Below are 27,617 nucleotides of genomic sequence, written 5' to 3'. Positions count from 1 at the left end.
CTGGTTTTGCTCTTGTTGCTAATTGTGTCTTGCTTGGTGAGTGAGTATCATTCTTGAAGGTCCGAGCTAGGTCAAGTTGGTGAGTGATGAAGTCTGGAATGTCATCCTGATCTTCAAATGCCCTGAAATTTGGCTAAGTCTGGAATGTCCTGATCCTGAAATTTGACTAAGTCTGGAAAACTAAAGAATCCTCCAAAAACTAGATTTTGCAATATAACTCCTGGAGGTCCGAAACCACTCTCAAACATCCTAACAGTATATATGGAATATAACTTAAAGTATAAGTGACATTTCCATAAAATGATCCTGACAGAGAGACCAAAATGTCAAATTTCGCTCCTGAACCTTCTAAAGGGTCCAGAGCGAAATTCTTGAAAACACTCATTTTTCTTTTAGCCAAAGTCATGACCAAGGTGGAAATGAAAGGAAAGTAGTCTATGTTTGCCTCCCAAGGAAGATTAGAATTTGAAAAATCAAGAATCGAGGTCAAAACATGATTTTCGCTCCTGACCCTTCCAAAGGGTCCAGAGTGAAAATCCTTATATCACTTGTTTTCTTCCTTGTTTTGGCTAGGCGTTGGCATGATGAAGGAGGAATTAGTATGTTCTTTCCTTGAGAGGGAGTGGGATGCTTTAGAAAATCAAGTTTTTGCCTAGGAGATGAATTTCACTCCTGACCCTTCCAAAGGGTCCAGAGCAGAATTCATTATATACTTCATTTGCTCCCTTGTTTTAGCTTGAAACCTTGCTCCCTAGATGAAGAATGATCTATGTTTGCTTCCAAATGAGATTGAAAGTTTGAAAATTGAACAAACAAGCCCAAATCATGATTTTTGCTCCTGACCCTTCCAAAGGGTCCAGAGCGAAAATCTTCTTAGACCTCATTCCCTTCCTTGTTTGACCAAATTTTGATTTGCAAGGTATCTTGAAAGGAAGAATGGACATGTTTGGCCTTTGGAAATGTTTGAAAGCATTGAGAAATGAAGGATTTTAGCCAAGAGGGTGAATTTCGCTCCTAACCCTTCGAAAGGGTCCAGAGTGAAATTCTTGAAAACTCATATATTCTTGTTGGAGATGGTCAAATTCTTGAGTTTTATGGCATGGTTAGAAGGACTTTGATGTGTTCTTGCCTTTGAATATTGGATTGAGGTAATGGAGTAGTCAAAACAAGCTCAAAATAGGAAATTCGCTCCTGACCCTTCCAAAGGGTCCAGAGTGAAATTCCTAAAATCCTTTATTGTCCTAGCAAAGTCAAGTCAAACTTGGGTTTTTGTAGCTTGGATGGGTGAGGAGAAGTGTTCTCTTGCCTTTTAAGGTGGATTCAAGTTGAAATGATGGAGGAATAAGCCTAAAACAAGATTTTCGCTCCTGACCCTTCCATAGGGTCCAGAGCGAAAATCCTAAAACCCATCATTTTCTCCAAAATTTGTACCAAGCCATGCCTAGACCAAGGTTAGGGATGCCCTTGAGATTGTCCTTGAATTGATTGTTGTCTCAAAAAATTATGATTTTGGGCTAGAAAGGGAAATTCGCTCCTGACCCTTCCAGAGGGTCCAGGGCGAAATTGTGCAAAACCTATCTTTTCCTTTAATTTTATGCCAAATCTACTGTGGATCAGGATCAAAGAAGGCCTTAGGAATGACTTCAAATTGCCAACGATTATCAAGTTTGAAGGAACTGGGCCAAATGATGAAAATCGCTCCTGACCCTTCCAAAGGGTCCAGGGCGAAAATTCTTCAACCACCTATTTTCCCTTGCAAAATCAAGTCAAACTTGGGTTGGATGTGAGAGGAGAAGTATTTTCTAGCCTTTTGAGGTGAATTCAACTTGAAATGGTGGAGGAATAAGCCTAAATTAAGAAATTCACTCCTCACCCTTCCAGAGGGTCCAAGGCGAAATTTCACCAAAACCACCTTTTTTCCAAATTTGTGACAAGACAATTGCAAACTAAAGTGAATTGGGATGGAAGAAGTCTTTAAATTGAAGGAATTGAGCCAAATCAAGAATTTCGCTCCTGATCCTTCCAAAGGGTCCAGAGCGAAATTCTAAAATCCATCTATTCCTTTCACATTTAGACCAAGCCAGGCCTGGACAAGGATGATAGAAGCCCTTGAGATTGCCCTTGAATGGATTTTGGTCTCCACAAATGATGATTTTGGGCTAGAGGAAGAAATTCGCTCTTGAACCTTCCAAAGGGTCTAGAGCAAAAAACACTAAAACCATCCTTTTCTCCAAATTTTGTGCTAAGTCAGGCCTCGACTAGGGAAAGAAAAACTATTTGGAATACATTGGAAAGATGTTTGACCATCAAAGTGTGAATTTTGAGCTAAAATGATAATTTCGCTCCTGACCCTTCCAAAGGGTCCAGAGCGAAATTCTGGATAGGTCTTGTCCCTGGCTAGGTTTCTAAGCAAATTTGACCTTTTAGGCCTTGTGAAGATCAAACCAATATTGGCAAGTTGGGAAATGGGTTCAATGTGAGGGAGTCCAGATGAAGTGAAGTGAAGAAAGTGAAATTGGGTGTGAATAGGCAAGCAAAGAGTGAATTTCGCTCCTGACCCTTCCAGAGGGTCCAAAGTGAAATTCATCAAAATCACTATTTCCCCTTTGTGTCGAGGCAAGATTTTGATTCCTTAAGGCATGAAAAGACTGGAGGGAGGTTATTTAAGCCTTGCAAGATGAATTGAGGTGAAGGAAGTGTAAAATGAAGCCTAAAGAAGGAATTTTGCTCCTGACCCTTCTAGAGGGTCCAGAGCGAAATTCCCAAAATCACCTAGTTTGCCCATGAGGAAGGTCAAGTTGTGGATTCCCAGCCTTTGGTGAGGAGAAGGATAGCGTATGCTTGCCTTGGAGGGCATTTTGGAGTAGAGACATGATGGAATTTGTCCAAAGATGCAAAATTCGCTCCTGACCCTTCCAGAGGGTCCAGGGCGAAATCCTTTGAAACTACTATTTTTCACCTTGTTTGGGCCAGGAGAGGAGCTAATTGTGAGGTAATGTTGAAAAGAGGTCTAAATTGGCCAGGAATGCAAAATTCGCTCCTGACCCTTCTAGAGGGTCCAGGGCAAAATTCTTATGGAGCCTATCCCTGGGGAGAACCTTGAGCAAACTTCATTTTGATGTATTCTTGTTGATGATTTAAGGTATAAAATGTTATGTTGAAATGAATTTATTATGTGTCCTTAATCATTTTATGGTTTGTCTTGCAGGTGAAAGAAGACCAGGCCAGGGCAAGGACAGCCTCCTCCAGTCCAACATCATCAAGGACGGCTCCTCCAATCCAACATCATCAAGGACGGCCTCCTCCAGTCCAGCATCATCAAGGACGACCTCTTCCAGTCCAGCATTTGAAGGAAAGGTACACCATCCATCCTGCACATCAAAGACAAAGGAGGTGAAAGCAAGGGTCCATTGGAGAAGCAGATAGTCTCAGAAGACTTAATTAAAGTTAGCTTCTCAGCATCATCAAATTGAACATCAACCAAGTTGCAAGTGTCAGACAAGGTGGTGTCCCAGTCATCACTCCTCCAGTCGAATTGGTCCACCTCAGCCTATCCAGATTCAATGTACCTGACTCATCAAAGATGACACAAACTTCAATGTACCTACCCTGGTTATCCATTGGTCGAATATTCCAAAGAAGACATGTGTCCAAATAATGCAATTATTTCATTGGCCAGAATTGAGTTTGTTGTAACAAACCCTAATTAGGGTTTTTATTGTAAAATCTTGATCATTGATCTCAAATTGATCTGGGCCATTGAATTGTATTGTGAGCGCTATATAAGCCCTGGCTCCTCATTTGTAAAGGAATAATAGTTAGTCAATAGTTAGAAGGTGAATAGTTAGAAATAGTGAATAGTCAGTTGATAGAATAGCAATTGGAGCAGAATAGAAAGAGAAGGCAAAGATTGTTGCCAAGATGTTGTTGTAAAAGACTTGTAAAACTTCATTGAAGAAATGGTGAAATCTATGGATCGATTCAACAATTTGCATGGTCTCTATACTTCTCAGATTTGATTTCATGTTATTAAATGAGTGGAAGAAATGTGTTTGATTGATGGTGAAATTCGTATATCCATACTACTAGCAGTTTGTTGATTGCAGACTTGCCTTGTGTAGTCAACTGGAATCATTCAGTTTAAGCTTAACTTCAATCATTGCTTCTTCACTGATATGCATCAGCCTGATGGTGTCTATGCTTGTAGCGATAATCTGAACATCATAAAGTTTTCCTCCGAAGATCGCACTAACCTTGTGGAGATGGTCCTGGGATGTCAAAACAAGACTTAGTTAGAATTTCATCAAAGGTTATTCATTGCTCCTACATTCTTAGCGTCAGAATTAGATCCTTTCCTCGCCCTCATCCTTTTCTTTTTTTTTCAAAATTTAGAATAGTGAAATCCTATGTTCTAGCAATATTCAAAGCAAATCAGACGTCCAGTCGTCAAGTGTAAGTCCCCTTGTGATTCCAGCAAAATCACATCATACCGCAAAGAGCTTATCCACGAGTAGAGATCCTACATACAGGAACCTTGGAGTTGCCTCGACTGATCCTTCGGCGAGATCTTCAGCAGTCAGGAAACTTTGCTCAAGAGAGGATAAGGTACCTTTAGGTATTTTATTCTGTGTTCGCATGTGCATGAAAAACACATCAACAACTCTCTAGAGACAATTGCAAGGATATCCTCATGATCAACAATGAGAAAGAAGGAAGAGAGGCAAACATGCACCAAACTCATATATCATTAATATGAAAAAAACGTACAAAAGTATGCATATATATAAGCTGATGGCATAACCAACTTTCAACCATCAATGTTTAATCACATGTAAACATTGTGATTAAACTATGATATAACCAAGAGACATCATATGAAAAGGATGATAAAATAGTTTAAGAATAAAGTACATCAGAAAAGATTTATCAAACCTCATTATAATCCAAAGTCAAGGTAAACTTAGAATTAACACTAAGATATGCAAACAAGTCAAGAATGCCCCTGTAATCCAAAGTTTTCAATAAGTTGCTAGCCTTTGCCATTGATGCTATATAGATATGTTACAAGTGTGGTTGTTGTTGCACCAAAAGATCGACCTATTAATGCACAATACAACCACTAGACCTATAGAATCCACAGGAGACGGTTAAGCCATGTCACAAACCCGAGCGTTGCGCTACACAACACAAGGAGACCAAGGGTGTCTCAACCTTCTTTTTGGAACTTGATATGACTTGCTATTATTATTATTATTATTATTATTATTATTATTATTATTATTATTATCGTTGAATGACATAATCTAATTACCATCTTGAAGCTAATTATAGCCAGTGCAGAAGGAAATGAATCGACTATGCCTGTCTACCAATAGGAGAGAACAGCCAATAAAAACAATAAATGTAAATGCAAGGTGAGTTGGCAGAGTACAATGGCATTGGTGATAGGGGGAATAAAATATTTCAAAACGACTATAGATGGGTGCACATTAAGATGTCAAGCAAGTGGATGCCAAGAAAAGGGGAGTGCTAGGAATTTATATAGGGGGAGTTAAGGATAATAGAGGGAGTTCGAATAAGGGGGAGTAGAGAAGAAAATAAACATATTGCTTGATAGGGAATAGGGAATGCAGCAGTACAAGTAAACATGGGCTTTTGCATATGGTGGAAGGGAGGGATGATCTGAGAGATGGTTAGGGTCATATGAATCGTGCCTAAGAAGAAGATTTCATAGTATGAGAGACATGGGAGTGAAAGAATATAAACATTCTGCAAGAGTACATCATCAAGTCTTATGATTCTAGGAGGAAGAAGAAGGAAGTAGATACAAAGGGGGGATTCATTAAACTTTTCACACTGCCAATCGCTGGAAAGAATTAAAAACAAGTACAACAAAAATGGCGAGGAAGGAAGTTAGGGTTAGCGACAAAACACATTACTTTCTTTTCCATTGAAAGCATCTAGGGCAAACCAGAACGATGAGGTAAGCGATCTTTCTGTGCATATTTGTAAATGTAATATTCTCTTAGAATCAATATTTTCTTATCGGCGAAGAGAAAAGGAATGTTTCCATCTACCTTTGCGATTGACATGAGATCTCAGAAGGCATATAAGGAAAGTCGAATTTCAAATAAAATCTTTGAGAACATTTAAGATCTTTTCCCTTTATCCTTTTAATGTATGAAGGATAGTCGTATCCCTTTCGATTCAAGCCAACCCATATCCTAAATAGTTTTGCATGCAAATCTAAGAATCTACCTTTTGCGTTATGTATTCCTTTGCATCGTGATGCTAATTACCAATTTCAAGAAGATTTGAGCAATGATTGAAAATGTTTAAGCCTATCTTATTTTCCCTTAGGAAGAATCTCTCCATTTGTGCATCGTTCAAGATCTCTCTATAATGTTTAGATTTCTCATATAGATTGAGAATTCTACTTGGAATAATTGACTCTCTGTGTCCTCTTTGGTAACTTTCCATTACACTATCGATATGAGCTGCGAAAAAAAACATACTTTTCTTAGATTTCATTTATTATTATTTAGTCGTTAAAGGAGCTAACCCATTGTGATTCCATGCATGAATCGATCCCATTTTCCATCTTACTTTCTTTAATGGTTATTAACTATCCCTACACCTGCATGCAAAATATGTTTAGAGTTTTAGTTAGATTTGACGCTTCTCTCCCTGAAATCCATGAGATCCTTGTTCAACGGTTCCTAGGCCTTGCTTATGCTTTTCCTTTTAGTGCGACTTGTAAATGTTTTGATGATCCCTCTTTTGTAGGAGTCTCCTCCTACTTGTCAGTTAGTTTTCGGGGTAGAGTTTATTAATGCCTTACTTGCAGCTTCATACCTAATTCGCTTAATAGTCGACATCTATTTGTTTGCTCAACACATGCACTCTTGGGTTGTGATGATTACATGGTGCATACATGTGGATCTATTGAAAGGGCTTTAGAAACTTCATGCATAATGCAGTTGTAACGTAAAGTATAGAATAGACTTGCCGAAAGGTGTTAGCAACCTTCAAGTAACTATGGTGGTGTCGCAATATCGATTTACTTAGGTGGAAAACGTGGACCGCAGACCAAGTACGTGATAACGTTATGGATCAACAGAGATTTTAAAATGCTTTAACAACCACGTCGACATTCTCCTGGGCTGCGATAAAATTTGCACCTTAAAGCAACGTAGGGGTATCCTTGCATACATAACACGAGAGGTATAACATCCTTGAGCAACGTATAGACATTCCTTATTTCCATTATTGGTATCCCTTCATTTAATGATATTAACATATGTATCAACTTAACTGTTATAATAGCTATTATCATAAAGATGATAAGATCTCTAACTCTATTAAAGTTAACAAATAAATCGACAATGGTAGCATTTTCTTAGAACTAAACTTAGAAATCTCATTACTCTACTGACCCATAATCAGTTTAATAAGATTTTAAAAATGATATAAGAGTGACGCTCGATTCCTACTCCTTCCTTTCTCTCGATATAGTAAAACAAGTCAATTACCAAATCTAGATAGGTTGATTTGATGCTAACCATCTTAATATCCATATCAATCAAACTCACCAAAAGCATATAAAAACAAGCATCTTTAAGTGTTATTATCCACTATATTGTAGTATACTAACATCATAATAGTTTAGATTATGGCAAATAAAATATCGATAATATTGAATAATATTATTTAGCGATAACGATTCACTAAAGAAAGGAAGGGAGATTTCTTGTACCTCTTCTCACAAATCTTTCTCTCCCTTTGTTTCATAGCATAAAGGATTTGTTATGTTGATTCTCTTGTATACTCAATCATATTGATTAGTAAAACACAATATCATAGCCTAGAGGTATGAGCCATTCATATTCAACATATCTCTTACACTTTTAAACATTATATAGTATAAATAGTAAGGCCAGGTAACATAACTTGGGCAACATGGAAGGATGGTACAACATATAAAGGAATTTACCAATGTTAAAGGTTCATTTGAAAACAAAATTGTAGTTAACAAATGGGAAATGGGACAAAAATTGTAATCTTTCACAAGATATCGTTAAACTTGACCTTGTCTTGCAGAATCTCAAATTAGTATTCATATTTTGTGAATGTCTAATGAGACTTAGCTTGTAGATGAAATAAGTTATAAATTGTTATCATTCGATTCTTACCTTAATACGAGATTTTGAGAAGCCTAACCCTGATCACTTGTTTGAAAACCAAATAATGATATTTTTTTTATAATTTAGAAGCTTTGTTTATATGGGTTAATCGACAAGCAATTAGACTCTCTTCTAATCTTATTTTCAAATCTTTGTAATTAAAAGTAATGTGGTTAAGTTTTGAAATCGCTTCCAAAGTCTTGCTATTTAATCATTTAATTTTCTGTTAACAAATTTAGTACCTTTCAAGTATTAAGATTCTTATTTAAAGTAAGATTATCATTTGAAGAGAATAATTAAGGCTAGAATTTATATTACTTCAAGTAGATTAATTAGTTGATAACGTGGTTATTTTCAAGTTTATCATTAAATAGCTTTTCCCTTCAAACAAAAAAGTGCTAAATCCATTTCCAAAAGTCTTTCTACTTAATCATTTCATTTTCTTTTGTTTAAGCAAATTAGTGCCCTTTCAAGCATTAGGATTCTTTTTTTTCAAGAGTAATGAGTTGATTCAAAACAATTATATCTTACGAGTAATTCAAATATTTCCCTAAGTTATATTTTACAAGTAACATAATTCCCAAGCAATTAGTACTTATTGTATTTAGTTCAAGTTTCAGAGTTTAAATTTTACCATAGTTTCTCTTAGGGAGATACTATCCCAAGTAATTGATTTATACTTTAGTTTTTAAATTCAAGTGATAATTCCTTGTACATAATAGTTCATTTTCCACAGTTGTAATGATATATTGCCTTGCTTAGGATTCATGAATTGAAAGATAAGTTCCTAGTTAGGCAACTAGACAAGAAGAGTTGAAACCAAAAACATTAGCAGCGTCCAGTATCTATGGTGCCTCTGGGTCACAACTACGGGTAATGTCGTCGTGTTGAACTACTGCACTTAACGCCTAATAAAGGTGCAACAATGGCGTCTGTGGCATGATCCCTATAAACCGCTGAGGAGAAATAAGGGCCATTTGGAAGCTAAAATCCGAGGGACGCGTAATCCCCCTTGGATCGATAATCTAAAAAGATAATCTTTTAAAATGAATTTACATCCGCTCAGTTAAACCTTAGAAAACCCCATCAGGGCTTGGTGGTGTGTGATGATTTGGAATTTATCTATCTTGATGATTTTCAGAGGATGATAATGATTTAAGGGTAACTTTTTTAATAGGAATTAGGACTTAGTTATTTTAGGCCACAAGCGGAAGGCCACCTTGAGCCTTTTTGCTATAGAGCTACCATCGTGGGTAGCAACCGCAGAGGAACTGTCTGGGACATTGACCCTAGAAAGGGTTGCGTACCCACCAAACAGTTTACATTAAACCATAGTTAGAAACCAGAACTACATACTTTACGCCTTGATCCCATGCTGGAACGAGTAAGTAGGCAGTCTAGGGACGAAGTTGTCCCTTGTAATCAGGTGTTCGGGTATGGGGATTATGATTTTGTGAGTAGTTTTTTTTCTCGAAGCTCCTTGGTATTTTAATCAAATGGTGCAAATATTAATTGAAAGGTTAAAATTAATTCAATGCATACTCAGAAGGAATCTCGTATGGATTCGCTTGACTTCCCGAGGCTTTAGGCTAAATTTTGAGGCGAAACTCAAGCTTGTTTATGTAATTACTTTTCTACTCCTAAGGACGACAACCTCGGTGCACTCCTAGTAGGGGAGTGTAGTCTTTATAGAGTGGCTCAAGACTCGGATGGTCCCGATGAGTCTAAAGTCTCTGGCCAGAGCATATCCTATTCTTATAAATAGATGCCTACCCCGTTTGGGTAGATGCCTATCCTGGATTGGATAGATGAAACCTCTTGTTATGTATGGACAGATGCCTAACTTGTATGGTTATATGCCTAACTCGTATGGTTATATGCCTAGTCCCGTATGGATGGATGCCTAACCCGTATGGTTAGATGTCCATCCTAGTTGGATGGATGTCTATCTCGTTTAGATAGATGTACCTAAGTATGTGATTGAATCAAAAATAAATAAGAATAAGTAAGAATGAGAAATCAATATTTATATTTAACAAACAAAAAAAAGTCAGTCGAGTTTTTGGATTAAGTTAAGTGGGTTATTACAAAGGGCACACACCTTGCAACAATCCCCACCCCAACGCAAGCGAGGGGTTTGAACCTGTGACCAAGCTCTGATACCACTTGTTACAAGTGTGGTTGTCGTTGCACCAAAAGATCGACCTATTAATGCCCGATACAACCACTAGACTTATAGAATCCACGGGAGGCGGTTAAGCCATGTCACAAACCCGAGCGTTGCGTTGTACAACACGGGGAGACCAAGGGCACACACCTTGCAACAAGATATTCCACTTAAAAATGAGAAATTGTGAATTGTGATGAATTCACTACATCTAATATGTCTCCACATCATAAAGGAATCACACCTACTCATGGTCTCACAATGATCCATGTGTCAAAGAGAGAAAAACTCATGCTAGCACTCATGGAGAATCCAAAACCCTAAATTTTGTGTTGTAGCTACACCATCTAAAAAAGTGAACCCATCATAATCTATAAAGCTCAAGAACTAAATCAATAAAGGCACATGTTGTCACTAAAACAAATTGCTCATTTAATAGAAAAAATGTCTTTCCTCAAATATGATGACTCAAGTTCTATCACTAACCATCTATCAAAAATCACCAATGCAATCACTCCCAAATTAGATATGATCACTATAAGGCTATACATTAGTCACTCTCATCATCAATGCTCACTCCATTTACCATGGTGTATTAGCTCCATGCATAGTTGTCAAAAAAATAATATACATCTCTCATACTTGCAATGTCAAACAATTTGTATTCTATAATCTCAAAACTCTTATCTTTGAAAAAAAAGATGTATAATTCATGTATTAGTTGTTCATATAATCATCACTCACCCACTAGATATTGATCATCATAAGACTTCTCGCATTGCCTATCCCCAACTCTACACCAATTAACACCACAAACTATCTTGATATTTGTCTCTATGAGGTGGCACAAATTCCAACGACATGTTTAACCTCTTTTGAGATGTGATAAGTTTATTGCTTGCACATCTCAACAACCTACTAGAAAATATAAGGTTCTCTCTATCTAAACTTTCCCTAAATGAGTGTACTCAAAGTCAATGTGAGTGAATTTAACCACCCTAGCAACACTTGAAACAACATGCTTAGTATCCCAATATCCCTCTATCTAGGTGGGCACCCAAATCCACATGATAGATCATTTTGCAGACAGTTTCAAATTACCAACTTAGTAGATCAACTAAAATCTCACAATCCCACATGAGTTCTTATTTATATAAGCTAGAGGCAAACCTAGAAACCACTAGCAATTTTTAAAACCATGGATATCACGACACCCCACTAAAATTGTCTATGTGAGATGGCACAATTTTCAATGCACCATTTAACCCATTTAGAAATATGATTAGGTTGTTTCTTGCACACCTCAACTACCTACTAAAAATGGGAGATTTTCTCTATCTAAAATAACTTTCACAATATGAGTGGGTTGATCAAAGTAAAGCTCAATGAATTTAACCATGCTACGAATACTCCACACAATATACCTAGTATCCCGATATTGTTCTATCTAAGCGGACACCCAAATCCACATGAGATGCAATTTTACATTAGTTACAATATAATAATCCAAGAATAAGTGTGGGAGAAAATATCTAACACGATCCAACAACATACCAACGTATAAAGCAATCTTCACAACACTTGAATCCAACAACTTGTCTCATACTTCAAACCTATAATGCCCCATGATCAAGATGGTGCCCAAATCACTCACCTAGGTCTTGTTTATATAGGCTAGAGGCAAACCTTTAAACCACTAGTGGCTTCCACATCATGGACTATCATGAGACCTCACCCAAATTTTTCTCTATGGGTGGCACAAATTTCACTGCCCCATTTACCCTATTTTGAGATGGGATAAGGTTGTTGCTTGCACATATCAGTAACCCACTAGGAAGAAGTAGATTCTCTCTATCTATATTAACTTTCCCAATATGAGTAGGGTCCTCAAAAATGACCTTAGTGATTTTAACCACCCTATCAACACTCCATTCAACATGCCTAGTATCCCAAGATTGCTCTATCCATGTGAACACCCAAATCCACATGAGGGGTTATTTTACATATACTTACAAATTAATGACAAACTGATAATAGTGCAAAGGTTTAGGCCACTTTATAGTTGCTAATAGAGAAGAATATGTAAAATGCACAACATAGAAAGAAACGACGGAATTGAAGACAAATTTAAGGCTAATTTTGGTCAATAAAAAAGAAATTATTTCTTCCTCACCAATGTTTCTTGTGCAAAAGTATCCAAGTAAAGGATTGTGCTCTCAACATTTTTTTTAATTCAATTTTATTGTTAAGGTCAAATCATCTAAAATGTGCATACTATGTGATTTGTTATCACATCATAAGTAAATTCCTATGATTTCCCTTATATTCTAGTTTTCTCCAATAAATAACGAGGATTGTTTGTTGAATTCAAATGGCACAATGGGGCTAGAAGGGATCCAGGTAGGAAAGTTGTCTTCAATCAATAGGATGCAAAAGAATTGTATTCACAGTGACCCTTTCTCAAGCCAACATAACAAGAGGCTCCTATAACATAAGAAAAAAGCAACCAAAACCAAGGGACTTAAAACATTCAATATGAGATCCCATTCAATCCTATCATGGCTTTTTCAAATTTTTCAAAAACATAACCATTAAGCTAGACTAGCAACCAACTTGCAAGACCTTCCAATGTTCCTCTAGTATCATGAATAATAAATCTTACTTTCTAGCCCAAAGCACTTATTCCTGGCTATCCAAGAAACAAACAACTTGATTCTCCTAGCAAGAGTTTTTTCTAACATTTGATGAGAAACATTGAACGCAATATGATTCATCATCCTATTGTTTTCCATTTCATTCTTTTAAGGAAAACCCAAATAAGGCCAAGATTGACAAGATCTCCCATATTTCCATTTTAAGAGATTGCTAGCAAATATATAAATAGGATAGGCCAATTGCATGCCCCAGCATGTGAAAATTCAACAAAAGGGCATATGAACTTGAAGATTGGCAATCTCACGACAAGTCATAGCTGTTGTCAGCTCCTTCAACTCTATCTCCTTGCTAAGATGAGCCTCTTAATGCCCACCAATGTCAGAGTTGTTACTTGTGAAGAGATAATGCCCAACAATGTGAATTTAATTTGTACATCATTCTAAAAGATGTCACATAGGAAGTTCATCTTATGTGATGGTAGAATTTTGAGATGATCTTGATCTTCTAATTATAGCCAAATTTTCATCCAAATTGTCACCAAAGATGCATGTCTATCAACATTAAATTTTCCATAAAAAAATAGTATTTCTCAAGAAATGAACGCTGAATGGCTGATGATTGTTGAAGCTACACTAGCTCATGACTTTTTGCAAATTCAAAAGAATACAATTTTATATAATCGAGACAATACAAAGTTGCCAATTATTAGTCTTACTACACAATCTAATATTGATAATAAAATCCTTGTGGACATAATATTTAAAACGTTTGATGTATTTCATAGCTATTTGCCTTTAAAAATTAATGTAGTGTTTAGAATGTAGGTGACATTTGTTACAAGCAATGAGTTTCTAGTCATAGTTCAATTTAGGATGTTGAAGACCTTTTTGAAGAAAGCTAAGAAAAAATTTCTTGAATATAAGGAAGACTTGGAGCTAAATCGAATCATTAAGACATCAAAAAGTTAACACGTCTAATAGATATACTTTAAAGGGAAAAATAAAAAGGATTAAGTATGCTTCCAACTAAGGGTGTTACCCTTTTTTATACCATCAATCACTAGCTTGGAACCACATTTCACTTCCACCAATGCAGGTTCAACTCACGTACCAATCATAGGTCTTCCACTAGTGCCATTACCTCAGCTGAGCTATTTGTTCCATATAAGGGTTGAAAAGAGAGAAGACCATCACTAGCTGAACCAAAAAGTCTCTCATTTTCACCTAGCCCTGATCATTCCTACACCTCCTTTTAAAGCACCATCAAATTTGAGTAAATACAAAGCATTGAGGGAGAGATAATTTAAACCAAGTTTACTAGATCTGAAGTACATTTTTCAAGTTACCAGTGGCTGGCTTGTTTTCAGACCAATTAGGAGAAAGCATTTGTCTCTATTCTCTAAAGAGAAAGGGCCCAATTTTTCCTAGGAGGACATTCCAAAATGGCCACTACATTTTTTTCGCAGGGCATCTTTTCAAAGGTAGGTGTCTTTTCATGAAGACTCCCTTGTAACATTCCAACCAAAGGTATTTCATAATGCAAAAAAAGTCAGGACTCTCTAACTAGCTTCAATCTAGGATTTCTTGTTGAGGCATGGGGAAGAGCAAAGGAGCTCAGGTATAGGTTCTTTTTCTAGATTGTCAGCAAAGAAGTATTGAATTATACGCCTGGAAATTTAAGATATAAGAAGATGAATAACAAAAGAGAATAGGACTGAATGAAATCATTTATGCAAAAATTAGATAGGCTCTTCCTTATTCATAATGTACTTTACTTTTGAGAGACGTATATGCCTTTCACATGCCCATGAATTCAACTCTAAAAGGTCATTTGCAGCTAAATCCTAGAAGTGAACAAAATGTGCACATCAAGGTTGTTCCATTATGTATAGGATACCTGAATTTTGGAATCACAAGATCAGAAGACCTTATAATATCTCCATGCTCCGAAGTTCCAATTGAATAATCATACCCACTCTGGATAAATTGCAGACATTCAACATTATAATTTACATTAAAAAAGCAGCATGAAGATCCATACAAACTAAGAAACATGTGAGTGAAAACTACTCTAAACTTATCCAAGAGCATTTGGTACCTTATAAGGACTTTCGTTGAATACATTGCTAATATTATAAGCATACCGTACTGTGTAACCCCAATAAAGCCCCTTCTTTTCTCTTGGTTCTGAATGTTTCACGGCTTGGCGTACACAATCTGCAAAATAGGAAAGTAAGAATCTGTTTCATAAAAGAAAATAATTCAAGGATAATAAAGTGCACCTATTCATTATTTAGATCAACATTGTAGGGGCACTCATAATATACGACAACGATGATCAGCCAAAACAATGCTGATTCTATGAAATTGGTTAACCAGCAGCAACCTAAAAAGTAATTAAAAAGCAGACTGTCATGTATGCCCTTAGCATACAGGAAAAATAAAAAGAGGAAAAACCAAATATTTACTATTAATAATTGAGTACAAACAATCATTAACAATGTCATTTTTTATGAAACACAAGAAATAGGAGTTGCATGGAAAGAGATATTGAAGTGCACATGGATATGCAAATTTTCAATACCCACTAATACAAACAGAGCTATATACAGAAATAACAAAAAAACGTACATTCAATTATTTATACATATAAGGGTTTAGATTCTAGAGACTAACTTTCAAAATATTCATTAATGTATATTTTGGTTTTTAAATTTTACTATATAATATTTATTTTGTTATGTTAACATGTCTAAGATTACTCCCATCCCAGCCCCCAAACCTGACCCTAACAGGTCCAGGTCCAAGGATGGATTCCCCTCAAGTGTGCCCAAGGCACACCTACGATGACCTAGGTGCACTCCAAGTGCATCTAAGATGTACCCTGGGGGTATCTAGGTTGTGCCCTATGCAAACCTAGGGGTAGCCAAAGGGTTCCTTCCTAGAAAACGGACATTTAAGTGGAAAATTAATATATTTTTATAAACACACCTAAAAACAAAATCTCCTAAAAAATGGAAACAAATCCTAAAAAGTGATCTATAGACACAAAACACAATCACTCCTACTTATTGTTATGACCTTTTCACACATCGCCCCATTGCAAATAGGGACCCCCTCTTTCTTGCTTTTTGCATCATGTTAGTTTAGGGTTTTGGCAGTCAGACGACAATTTTGAGCTTTCAGTGCCGAGTCTCAATTTTGAAATGATCATGCCTAAGGTGCTATTAGAGTTTTGAGTTTTGAGTTTAAATGTGTCTGGATTTTGAGCATAATTGAGTTTAAATGTGTCTAAATCAGTGACATTTTTTGTGCCTAAGCGCCAAGAGATCCTTTAGAAGTTGTTTTCTCGCTCCTAGTAGGTAAATCAAATCAAATTTGCATTGCCTCGATGGAATCCCTATTTTCTCGCTCAAATTCAAATAAATTTGACTATGTCCCGAAGCATAACGATGAAATTTGAGATGTCTGGATACTTAGTGGTGTGAAAATCATCAACTCCCAATGGAAAACATTAAATTGAGGTCTAGAAGTCAATTATCCTGATGGAGGATGTTTTTCCCTAAGATTTTTGGACAAATTTCTGATTACCCATGATTTTCCCCACTCAAATTCCTGATGAAGGGCGTTTCTCGCCAAGTGTCCTAACTTTTGTCCTAATGGACCACATTTTTCCACTGGGAGGCCCCAAAATTTGTCTAGGTGTTGGAAATTTTCCTGATGAAGGTCGAATTTCCCCAGATTTATGAAGAAATATGCGGATTAAATTGATCATCCTGATGGAGGTCAATTTTCCCCAAATCAGTTCATGAGCGAATTTAATGGAAATAAGTGTGGATGATTGTCCTGATGGAGGGCGATTCCCCAAAATGTGTTTTGTGACTGAAATTGATGAAGATCTATCCAAATGGGGGTTGATTTTCCCCAAAAGTGGATTTTTGACTTAGTGAGCGAAATGAATAGATTTTTATGCATCCTGATGAAGGTCGATTTTCCCCAAGGGCAATTGTGATGAGTTATGACGATTTTTAATGAGGATTTTTATCCAAATGTGGGGTGATTTTCCCCAATTGGCCAAAATTCAATGAAATTGAACAATTTTAAATGCAAGTGTGGTTAAATTTAATTGTTTTTGCCTTAGCAACAATTATTTAATGCCAGGAAGCAATTATTTAATGATTAAAATATTTTTCCAAGGCAAATCAATTTTCTCAAAGTATAATAAGGCAAGTTTTATCCCACATTGCTTGTGTGGTGAAATGTTGAGGTGAAAACTAGTTTAAAAGGGGCCAGCCAGCATTATAATAATAATATATCTTGCTCATGTGACTGATTGAAGGCATTATTGGAGACCGATTCCAATGTTCCCAGCTGGGCGATTTTTGCCTAGGTGTCCATTGGACACCATTCTTGAAGTTGCAGATTTAAAGGATTTATTTGCCCAGTCAGATCTGGGTGCCATTATTGCAGAGAGTTGCAGAGATTTTTGTGGCTGATTGGGCCACATTTGCGAACTTGGAGGGTGGCGCCATTTTTGGGATGCCACAATTTTGCTTTATGTGGCTGGTTGCTTCACTTTGTAGGGCGATTTGTTGTTTTTGCTGAGCACCATTGATGTTTAGGGGCTGCCATTACACTCAGATCAGAATTTGACGCCATAGCTGGAGGTTGTCTTGGCACCATTGTTGCTTAGAACATCACATTTTCAGACTTATTTTTCATCTCCAGCCACCTTTGTACTTGGGCGATTTTGTTGGAGAACTGTTTATGGGGAGTATTCTGAGCATTTTCTGAGCACACCATTGCTGGTGTAGGTCTGAAGCTCCAATTGCAGGTTGTCTTCAGACTGGTGTTTCATTTCTATCCCTCTATTTGCACCTAGATTTGACCATTTTAACCTCGAGGTAAAATATTTCATAAGCAAGCATTTCACATGACTGCAACTACTTCAAAACACTGATTCATGTTATAGTTGCAGGTTGTCTTCAGACTTTGGACAGCCATGACCTTGGAAGGGTGTCTTCAGACATTGAAAATTGAGAATCAGACTTTTGTCCACCTTTTCCAAAGGGAATCAGGCTTGTGGAATGCTTCCGGACACCATTTTTGACAATTTTCTGAGTATACCATCTTGTCTTCAGACTCAGTTTTTATGATCAGACCTTATACAAGTCTGAAAACAAAGGTTTTATGAGGGTTTTGTACCCTATTTTCATCAAGTTTTCATTCAATTTTCAGAATTCATGATGAATAACGCTAGAATTTCCGACTTTCATTCCTAAATTTGTCAAAATCATTAAAAATCAGAACTCATACAATTCTGAAAATAAGTTATTTAGGTAACTTTTCCATGATATTGACTTCGAGTTTCATACAAGTACCATGTCTAAAGCAAGGATGCGGCAAAGGATGTTCGGAGTTTCATACAAACATGGAGTTCCTAGACATGGAGCGGATGCGGCAAAGGATGTTCGGAGAGAAGAATCAGCTTCCTTCCACACTTTCTGCCAATATCATGAAGAGTGGCATATACCAGGCGATTGGCTTTCCTCCATCCAAACAATGCAGTGAGTTAATTGTGGAGTGCACAAAGCATTATGACCTGATGACTCGAATGATCAAATCAGTTGAAGGGGCTGCTTGCATACCTTGCCGAACATGCGATCGTGGAAGTGTTTGGAATCCCCAGGAGTGCGGATATGGGTGCAGATATGTGAGAGAAAACTAAAGATGAATATGAAGCAAAGTTCCTGAAGAAGACGGATGCATGCATGACAATTGTGAATAAAGAGTGGATGATTGAACCAAGGCCTCACCATTCAAAGATACCCAAGAGGCTCATGTGTACGGATTTTAAGGATGAGTATAACGACCTGTTGTTCCTACTCAATCGAGTGATGGGGATGCCTCAAGGTGCTTTGTTTGAGGGCTAGATATTCTACCTTATCCAGGATTGTATAAGAGGAATAGTGGTTGATTGGGCCAAGATTTAAGTGATAACCTCGACTTTCAATTGAGAAATGTGGAGAAAACCAAGTCATTTGGAATGACTTCCTACCTTGTGTACTTACTTGCAAGATTTGTCACATACAAGGGATTCATATGCAAAGGTGAAGTTGGAAATGAACCAGGGTAGTACAAAATTTACGAATGCTATCTGCAACTTCATATGCACAAGATTGAACATTACAGAAGGGTGAACGATGCTTTCACCATGTACGTCACAGGGCTATTGTAGGGTGGAGTCCACAAATGGTTGTCCAAGGCAACAACAGAGCTTATTGAATAATATGGCTCGTGGTACATTTAGTTTCCCACCTTCACATACCTACGGATTTAGGGATTCAGATCCAAACCTTACAAACTTCCTAGGTATCCTACAGATAGAATGATCCTACTTGAGGTGGTGAGACAACTTCTGGAATTTGATTTTATCCAGAAGGAGAAACGGAACTGGGATAAATCTCCCTATTGCATTAGGAAAGGCTTTAGAGGTGTGCCATAATGAGGCTGCAACTAGTTCAATAATTGATGAACTCGCGTTCTATCGCCTTGGAACTTATAAGAGCAGAGATCAATTTGATCTGCATAATAATGTTGTGAAGATTAGAGGAGAAAAGTTTATACATAAGATTGACATTGAGGATTATTGGGCTAATCTCATGGATGAGCACGCAATAAAGAAGAGAATGTGGTCCCAAATGTCAGTAGATTTCATAAGGAAATGTAAACTCTTTTCAATTCCTGATCAGGTAGTTGATGATAGTGATCATACTCATCCGCAATATGAAAATGAAGTGAGCAAGCCCATCTTATTGCCTAGTTGGACACAGCATGAGGTGGTAGACTTGAATGAACTTATGAGAGAAGTTATTGATTTCTCCAGCAAATGGGTGGACAGAAATATGAACCAATTGATAGAAATGGTTGTCACCCTCACCTATGAAAAAAAAAAAGGACAAGAGGAGTCTTCTCTTGATGATGATGATGAAAGAACACCTACAGATATGAGAATACATGCAAATGAGGAGAGTCACGCTCCCAAAAGAAGGAAGGGTGTGCCTGGAGAATCTAAAATGAGGGGCAAGGAGACAGTCAACAATCAAAGAAGAAGAAGCATAAGCCTAGCGCTCCTTTATCCACCACCAATTCCTCCTCAATAAAGGAAATGGGAATGTCAGAGGAGAGTAAAGAGTTTGAACAATGTTCCAATACGGATATCTTGCCAGAAAATATTCAGGAATTACAAGCTACAACGCAGTCAACACCGCCGAATGAGAATGAAGAGCAACCAAGATCTCCCACAGTTCATTTGAATGTCAGTTTGGGCAACAATGTTTATGATTTGACTAAAGATAAGGAGGAGGATGATGTCATCTCGGCATTGAAGGGACTTGATCAAGAGATGTGCCTTGATGATGGGATGGGTATTTCCACCATTCCCGATTGGTTATTACAGAGCATGGAGAAAAGCAAAATGATAGGAATGCAGCCTATTGAGAATATTGTTGATGTCTTAGCAAGGACAAACAAAGAGAAAGAGCAGAAAAAGGCTAAGATATTTTCCAATGTGGCTAGAGATGAAACAGGTGTACGAATTGCACAAGTTGCTCTCCCGATTGGTGATGTGACCAAAGATGTGGCCACCCCCATGGATTATCAAATCACTTCAATTTCCCTTGGGCGAACTACAAAGACACAAGAGTTCCATGAACTTGATGATATGGTCCAAGCAATCAGGGCACGATTGGATAGGAAGATTGAAAGGAAGAATATGTATAAGGAAGAGAATATGAGACTTAAGGAATATATTACAGGGATAAGTTCCCATAGGCATGAGGATCCCACTTTTGTCTCTCCTATTGCAGTTGATCCTGGATTTCACTTTGATCATGAGGCAACAAGGAATAAACATACAGAATTTGGAAAGTGGATTGAAGATGTGACAAAACAGGGGGATGATTTCCTAACTCAATTTGTCCAAGCATTTGACAGATCGCCAATGCTCATGTTCAGGATGCAATATTTGGAGGGAGTTTCGGATAATTTCCAGCCGGTACAAGGGAAGACAATTCCCTGCCTCAAGGTGTTGAAGCGAATTCTGATGCCCAGATTAATCCATAAGGGAGATATTTATGATTTTCAAGGATGGTATTTTTCATTCGCCATGCGGAAGTCTACCTATGATCATGGAAGGAAAGATTGTGCAGAGATAGAAGGATCGACCCAAGAGATTCGATCCAAAATCCTTTCATCCATTGAAGAATTGTTAGGAGTAGATGTTGGTACTTCCAACGGTCTACACTTAGAGGAGTTGAGAGAAAAGATGAAGTTCATGTGCTTCGGCCAGTTATATTTTTTGAAGAAGAATCAGATTGATGATTTAGTTTCCCTGTTGATCCACATCCATGGTTTGCAAAAGCTTATGCCAAATTGGAAGAATGTTTTTGATACTTGTTTGGATGCATTGAATGTGATAGATGCGCAGCAGGAGGCTTTACCTAGCATTACCATGGAGTTAGATTCAATTTTGGCCAGATTCTTGGAATATGCTGCTAGAGAGAGGAATGCAGGCCGAAATCTTCTAGAAGATTCCCTATTTGATGACTAGGCATCATTCCATTAGATCACATGTTGGTGATTCCTTTTTTGATGTAAAACCTAATTAGGGCAAATTTAGGGTTGTGTTGGCATGATCTTGGCCTTGATTCTAAATGAATCTTGGCCATTTATTTCTTTTGAGACTCTATATAAACCCCATTGCCTCTCATTTGTAAGGGAGAGATTTTTGTGAATTGTCACCTATATGTTGTAGATTTGAATACAATCATTGAAGTTTGGTGATTTTGTTTAAGTGTTGTATGCATTTGTGGTTCTCGTTGCCTCCAAGTTAGATTTGAATTTTAGATTAGAATTTGTTTCAAGCATTTTTAGATTGAATGAAAGAAGTATTGAATGCTTTTGTGTGGAATCCATTTAATCCATACCACTAGCTTATTGCTGATTGTAAGTTTGCCTTGCGTGATCAACTGGAATTTAAAATCAAACTTAACTTCAATTGTTGCATGCCCATTGTAATGCATTGCCTTGATGGTATCAATGTTTGATTGTGATAATTTGAACATCTATGAGATTTACCTTAGATGATTGCACTAAGCTTGTGTCAAAAGTGTTCTTTGATAGTGAGACCTTGCCTAGTAGGATTCCATTGAACTGTTCATTGCCTCTTGCATTCTAGGTTTTAGAAAAGAACTCCTAAGCCCTATTCCTTTTGTCCTTTCTTAAAATCCTTGTTAGATTAGATTAAGAGCTCAATTGCAAAATCCTAAGTCATCGCAATAACCTATTCCAATTCCAAATCCATGAAAAGATCTCTAAGTTTGAACAATTACGTAAGTCCCCAAGTGAAAACAACATATCACATCAAGCTATTGAGTTACCCAGGTGTCAAGAACTAACTGTAGAAACCTTGGAATCATCTTAGTTGATCAGATATTTAGCATCTAAGGTGATTTTGTTCAAGAGGGGGTAAAGTACTTTGGTATTTTATTATGTGTTCGTATGTGCATAAAACACACATCAACACCTATCATTCCAAACTTCCAACACATATTGTTTGCTGGCTTTTTTTAAGTGTTGAAGGCTTGAGAAGGCTTGAGAAGGCATGTGTTTAATGAGGAAATACACAAACAGGGAGAAGCTGGCCTGTTCTAGAGTAACTTGTGTTGGAAAAAAATTCAGCACATTGCATTCTTTGCAATGTTTGTTAGCAAGAAGTGGTTTACATCTTCATATGCGTAGACCAATGTAGGGCTTGATATAGTTGACTAACTTTTCAATGAGCAAAGCTTTTGGCTTCCAATAAAGGAGATTGTGGAGGTAAGTTCATATTTCCATTCTATTTTGATTCATATTTTCATTCTATTTATTTATTTTTATTCACACTTATTTATGTTAATGTTTAATAATAATTGTACTTCACAAACCCTTTAACTGTTATTTGTTTATTCGTGTTCACGCTTGTTCATGTTAATGTATAATATTAGTTGTAGTTCATAGATCCTTTAATTGTTCTCCTTCAAGTAGTTGTTGAGGAGGAGCCCACAATAGGCTACATATAAGGGCATGGATAGGGCCAAAGTGGCCATCAGATCCATTTATACTTGGGTTGAGGATAAATATCATCCCATGGACATCAGTGGTCAACAATGGCACCATCGACTTCACAAATGCTTACATGTAGCTTCTTTTTTCTTGAATCCATTGTCCAAATTCCACCCAAAGTTCAAGGCCATGAGTAGATTCTTAGTGGGCTCTACATAACCATTAAGTGGATGACACCTAATTCTTAGCTTCAAGCAAAGATGATCTTTGAGACTAAGATGTGTAGAATTGTGCAAGGGGGCCTCTTTGTGAGACACATATGCAAGGTAACTTGAATGACATTGCAACCAGGTAACAATCTATTAAGGGTATAACTTAAGTTTAAAAATTAAAACGTTTCCTTTGCTATGTTAATATTGAAACTCAAACATAAACAATGAGATCAAGTTCCTTTTTTCCTCATTTCAAATGCATGTTGGGAAAGGTTTGAGGCTATGGTGCCAAATCTTCAAAGGATTGCAATTCGTGTCTTGAGCCAACCATACAATGCTTTAGGATGTGAGCGCAATTGGAGTATGTTTGAGCATATACTCCAAGAAGTGCAACAAATTGTCATTGCAAAGATTGAACGATGTTTGTTTATATTCATCAGTATGACAAGACTCGGGCTCGACACGCTGATTTTTTACTCGGACTCGGACTCGGCAAAAACTTGGCCAAGACTCAGCAAATTGAAAAACCCAAGAAATTCAAAGACTTTTAAGGAATTAAAACTTGTTCCATGCATCCTTTAATAAATAAACCTTAAAGACACAATAATCTCATCAAATAGAAGCTACTTTGAACACATAAACAAGTTTACATTGATCATATAAGTATAAATGCAAATTTTAGGCTTGAGCTAAAGGAAATAAGTTAAACTAAATAACACATTAGAAATATAAAGTGTCAAATGTCTACAAAATTCATGGAACATGAAATCCATGGCATCAAAAGTTCAAAACATATATCAAAATAAAAGCTAAAGCCTAGAAGTCTAAGGCTAAGAGGAGCCAATATCAGTCACCACTCGACCTCGCAACCCTCCTACTTGTGTGCATAAGATAGATTCCGGATGATTCTACAGCCATGATATCCGCTTGTGTCTCAGGCTCAACCTCAATGACATCCACATCCACATCCTCATCCACATCATCCTCAGGGTCCTCCAATGGGTCTCCTCGTGCTCTAGCCTCCTTTGCCATCACTACTACCTCTGCCTCTCGATCAACGTGTTCAACCCATTCCAAGTCTTCATCACTGAAGACAAGATCATCAACCTCAATGTTCCACTTTGATTGTGGATCAACCTCCTCTAAAGTAAAAAAATGAAACAAAACCAAAACAAATGTACAATAAAATGGAAATATGAAAGTAAAAAAATCAAAAAACAACAAACTTCTTCAAATTGCTCCAAAATTGAAGAAATGCACCTTCAAATTTGTAGAGGCCTCCTCCAAATCCTTTTTTAACTCCTTTAAATGTGTGAATGCAAGCTACTAACCTGCACAAACAATCAGCAATCACTATCTCCTCTTCAATCGATCTGTTGGTCTGCTCTTCAATGCCTCAATATTTTTGCTCAGATGCCTCTTTTTCTCTCCTCCTTGTGTTTGCAAACAATAAAAATGAGCTTTTAGGGTAGGGAAGCAAATATAATGACCTTTTGGTCAAGTAAAAATACTTAGTTTTTAATTTTATTTTATTTTTATGTGTTTCTGCACGACAGTCTTACCCTCGGGAGTTGACGAGTTTGTCAAGTCTAACAAACTCAAGTCCGACAGACTTGGCGAGTTTGAGCAGACTCAACGAATCTAAGCAAACTCGACTGAGTCCAAGTCCAGAGCCCATTGGACTCTACAAAGCCAACCCGGCTGTGGACTCGCAGAGTCTTGAATCACACTCGCAAAGTCCTGGATCACTGGTATTCATTACAACTTTCACCTTTGTCACAAACAAATCCTAGGCACCAACTTGTCTCGAATAAATATAGAGGAGGTTGACTCACAATCAAATTGGACAATTAAGTGGCATTCCTATGTTCAATGATGATGACCTGGTAAAGGTTGATGAAGGAAAGAAATTCAAAAATGTGCTATTAAGTAGACTATTACTTGAAAGTAATTAGTAACTTTTTATGTGTTTGTGTGTCTATGCCTGCATGTATATGTTTGTTCCAATGTGTGTTTGCATCTGTGTGTGTGTGCCTATATGTATGCCTGTGTCAACGTGTATCTGCATCTCTGTGTGTATGTTTGTGCGCACGTGTGTGTGTCTGTGTGTGTGCGTCTTTATTTTTGTGTTTGTGTGTGTCTATGTTTGTGTATTTGTCCATGTGTGCATGTATGTGTGTCTACATGTGTGTGTATGTTTGTGTGTCTGTGTTAGTGTGTGTGTCTGTGTGTGTATATGTTTCTATGTGTGTGTGTGTGTCTATGTCTATGTCTATGTGTGTGTCTATGTGGATGCATGTTTGTGTGCATGTGTCTATGTTTGTGTGTGTGCGCCCATGTCTGTGTGCATGTTTGTGTGTGTGTGTCTATGTATCTATGTTTGTCTATATGTGTATGTCTATGTCTGTGTGTCTATGTATGCATGTCTATGTGTTTGTTTGTGTTTGTGTCTGTGTTTGTGTGTTAGTGTGTATATGTCTATGTTTGTGTCTGTATGTCCATCCGTGTGCAGATATATGTGTTTGTGTGTGCAAGTGTGTTTGTGTGTCTATGTAAGTGAGTGTCTATGTTTGAGTGTTTGTGTGTCTATGTCTATGTTTGTGTGTGTGCATGTGTCTATGTCTATGTGTTGTGTATCTAAGCGTGTGTGTGCAGTCAAAATTGCAAATTATATCATGTGGTACTTTCCACAACTTGGATATATAATCAAGTTATTTAATTAAGATTTCACTTAAGTTGTCTAATGTTGAAAATATTAAAAGGGACAACAAAGTGTTGTAGCTCATTTTAAAGGTGTCAAAAAGTTATTTCTAATGGACGCCTTGGAAAAGGGACTTTATTCATGAGAAAACATTATTATTCTTAACAAAAAGGTGAAAAGATCTCCATTAAGTTAATTATTTAATTTCTAAAAGGAGTTTTCAAGCAAATAAAAATATATATATTTTATTGCTTTAAAAAGTTATAAAAGGAGGTTGATCACTCATTGTTTGGGTTGTTGATAAATTTGATTTTGCTTTTGCATTTTGGAGAAAACTTCAGTTCTTCTTAAAAACCCTTGAGGACGAAACCCTCTTGTGTCTGTTGGTTTAGATGGTAAAAGATCCTCCCTGGCTAGTTTATGGTGGTTTCACTTCAGAAATCACATTGGAGGTTTGACAGAGTTTGTTGTTTTCTCTAGACTTTGAGGTTTCCTGATATATATTGAAGTTTTGATTTGATATGTGTTGAGATTTTGCAAAGTTTGAAGTGTTGAATTACCATGTTAAAATGGTTGTACATTTCATGTAGGGTGCGCCAATGCTGGAGTATGGCTTTTGTGTGGGTTTCTAAATTAGTTTGCAGTTTGTTCTAGAGTAATCTTGGTTGTATGGAGGCATTGATTGTAGAGATTCATTACGAGATGATATATTGTTGATCAAATTATTGTTGTCCCCATTTTGTTTCCAAAAATGAAGGACCATTACATAAATTTTTTGTGAAAAAATGAAGGAAAAAAAATTACTCTATGGCACGCTTCCCGAGGCAAAATTTTGACTAATCCTTGGACTGGCTTAATCCTCATTCCATCCTCGAACTACATTTTGAATTTTGTCGCATTCTAGGTTTGTTTGCTATGTCTTTCCTTCAACTTCGGGTTCTAAAATCCCGACTTCAGGTGGAGAATTTTCCTTGAACTACAAGTTTTAATGATTTCCATTGTTTTGGTCTTTGTAGGGAAATTTTTAGCTTATTATATGTGCACTTTATTGAAAAATAAAAACTTGTAATTTGCTTTTTATTTCCCCTTTGTTGTTTTTGTTGTTTTTTGGCTTTTTTAGTTAAAAGAGGGATTTTTTGGTTAAGTTACAAGTAAACTTGTAATTCTTTCCAAAAACCCCTACTTTAATGGTTTTTACATGTAATAGGGATTTTAAAACCCTATTACATGTGTGCAAGTGATTTAAAAATTCTTGTAGGGATTTTATTTCCCCTTTGCAAGTAATTTTAAACTTGCATATCTCTCTCAAAAACCCGATTTTGCCTTGAAAGTGAAAAAGTGACAATTTTAAACTTGCACTTTGTCTCCAAAAACCCGATTTTGCTTATAAAGTGCATTTTTGACATTTTAAACTTGCTATTTGGTCAAAAAATCCTGATTTTGCCTAATATGTTGAAAAAGTGAAATTTTAAACTTGTTATATCCTCCAAAAAACCCGAATTGCAAGGAAAAACGTTTTTGAGGATTTTTAGCAAAATTTTGTGGAGAATTTGTTGGAGGAGTAAGGCGTTTAGGATTCCTTCCTATTTCCATGCA

The 27,617-nt window shown here is 36.9% G+C and overlaps 1 protein-coding gene across 2 annotated transcripts in view; it reads right to left on the bottom strand.

Moving 5' to 3' along the window:
- The window catches only part of LOC131060851 (uncharacterized), a 201,312-nt gene that overhangs the window by 11,934 nt on the left and 161,761 nt on the right, over positions 1-27,617 (bottom strand). For both annotated transcript variants that reach the window (XM_057994274.2, XM_057994268.2), the window contains exons 7-8: positions 15,103-15,221; positions 14,902-14,981 (exon numbers count right to left, since the gene is read on the bottom strand). In XM_057994274.2, the coding sequence (XP_057850257.1) occupies positions 14,902-14,981; positions 15,103-15,221 (199 nt within the window). The remainder of the gene's footprint in view (positions 1-14,901; positions 14,982-15,102; positions 15,222-27,617) is intronic.

Source organism: Cryptomeria japonica, chromosome 5 (assembly GCF_030272615.1).
Source record: "Cryptomeria japonica chromosome 5, Sugi_1.0, whole genome shotgun sequence".
Lineage (NCBI taxonomy): Eukaryota > Viridiplantae > Streptophyta > Pinopsida > Cupressales > Cupressaceae > Cryptomeria > Cryptomeria japonica.
Note: the sequence above shows the minus strand (reverse complement) of the source record. Positions and strands in the feature narration are given on the sequence as shown.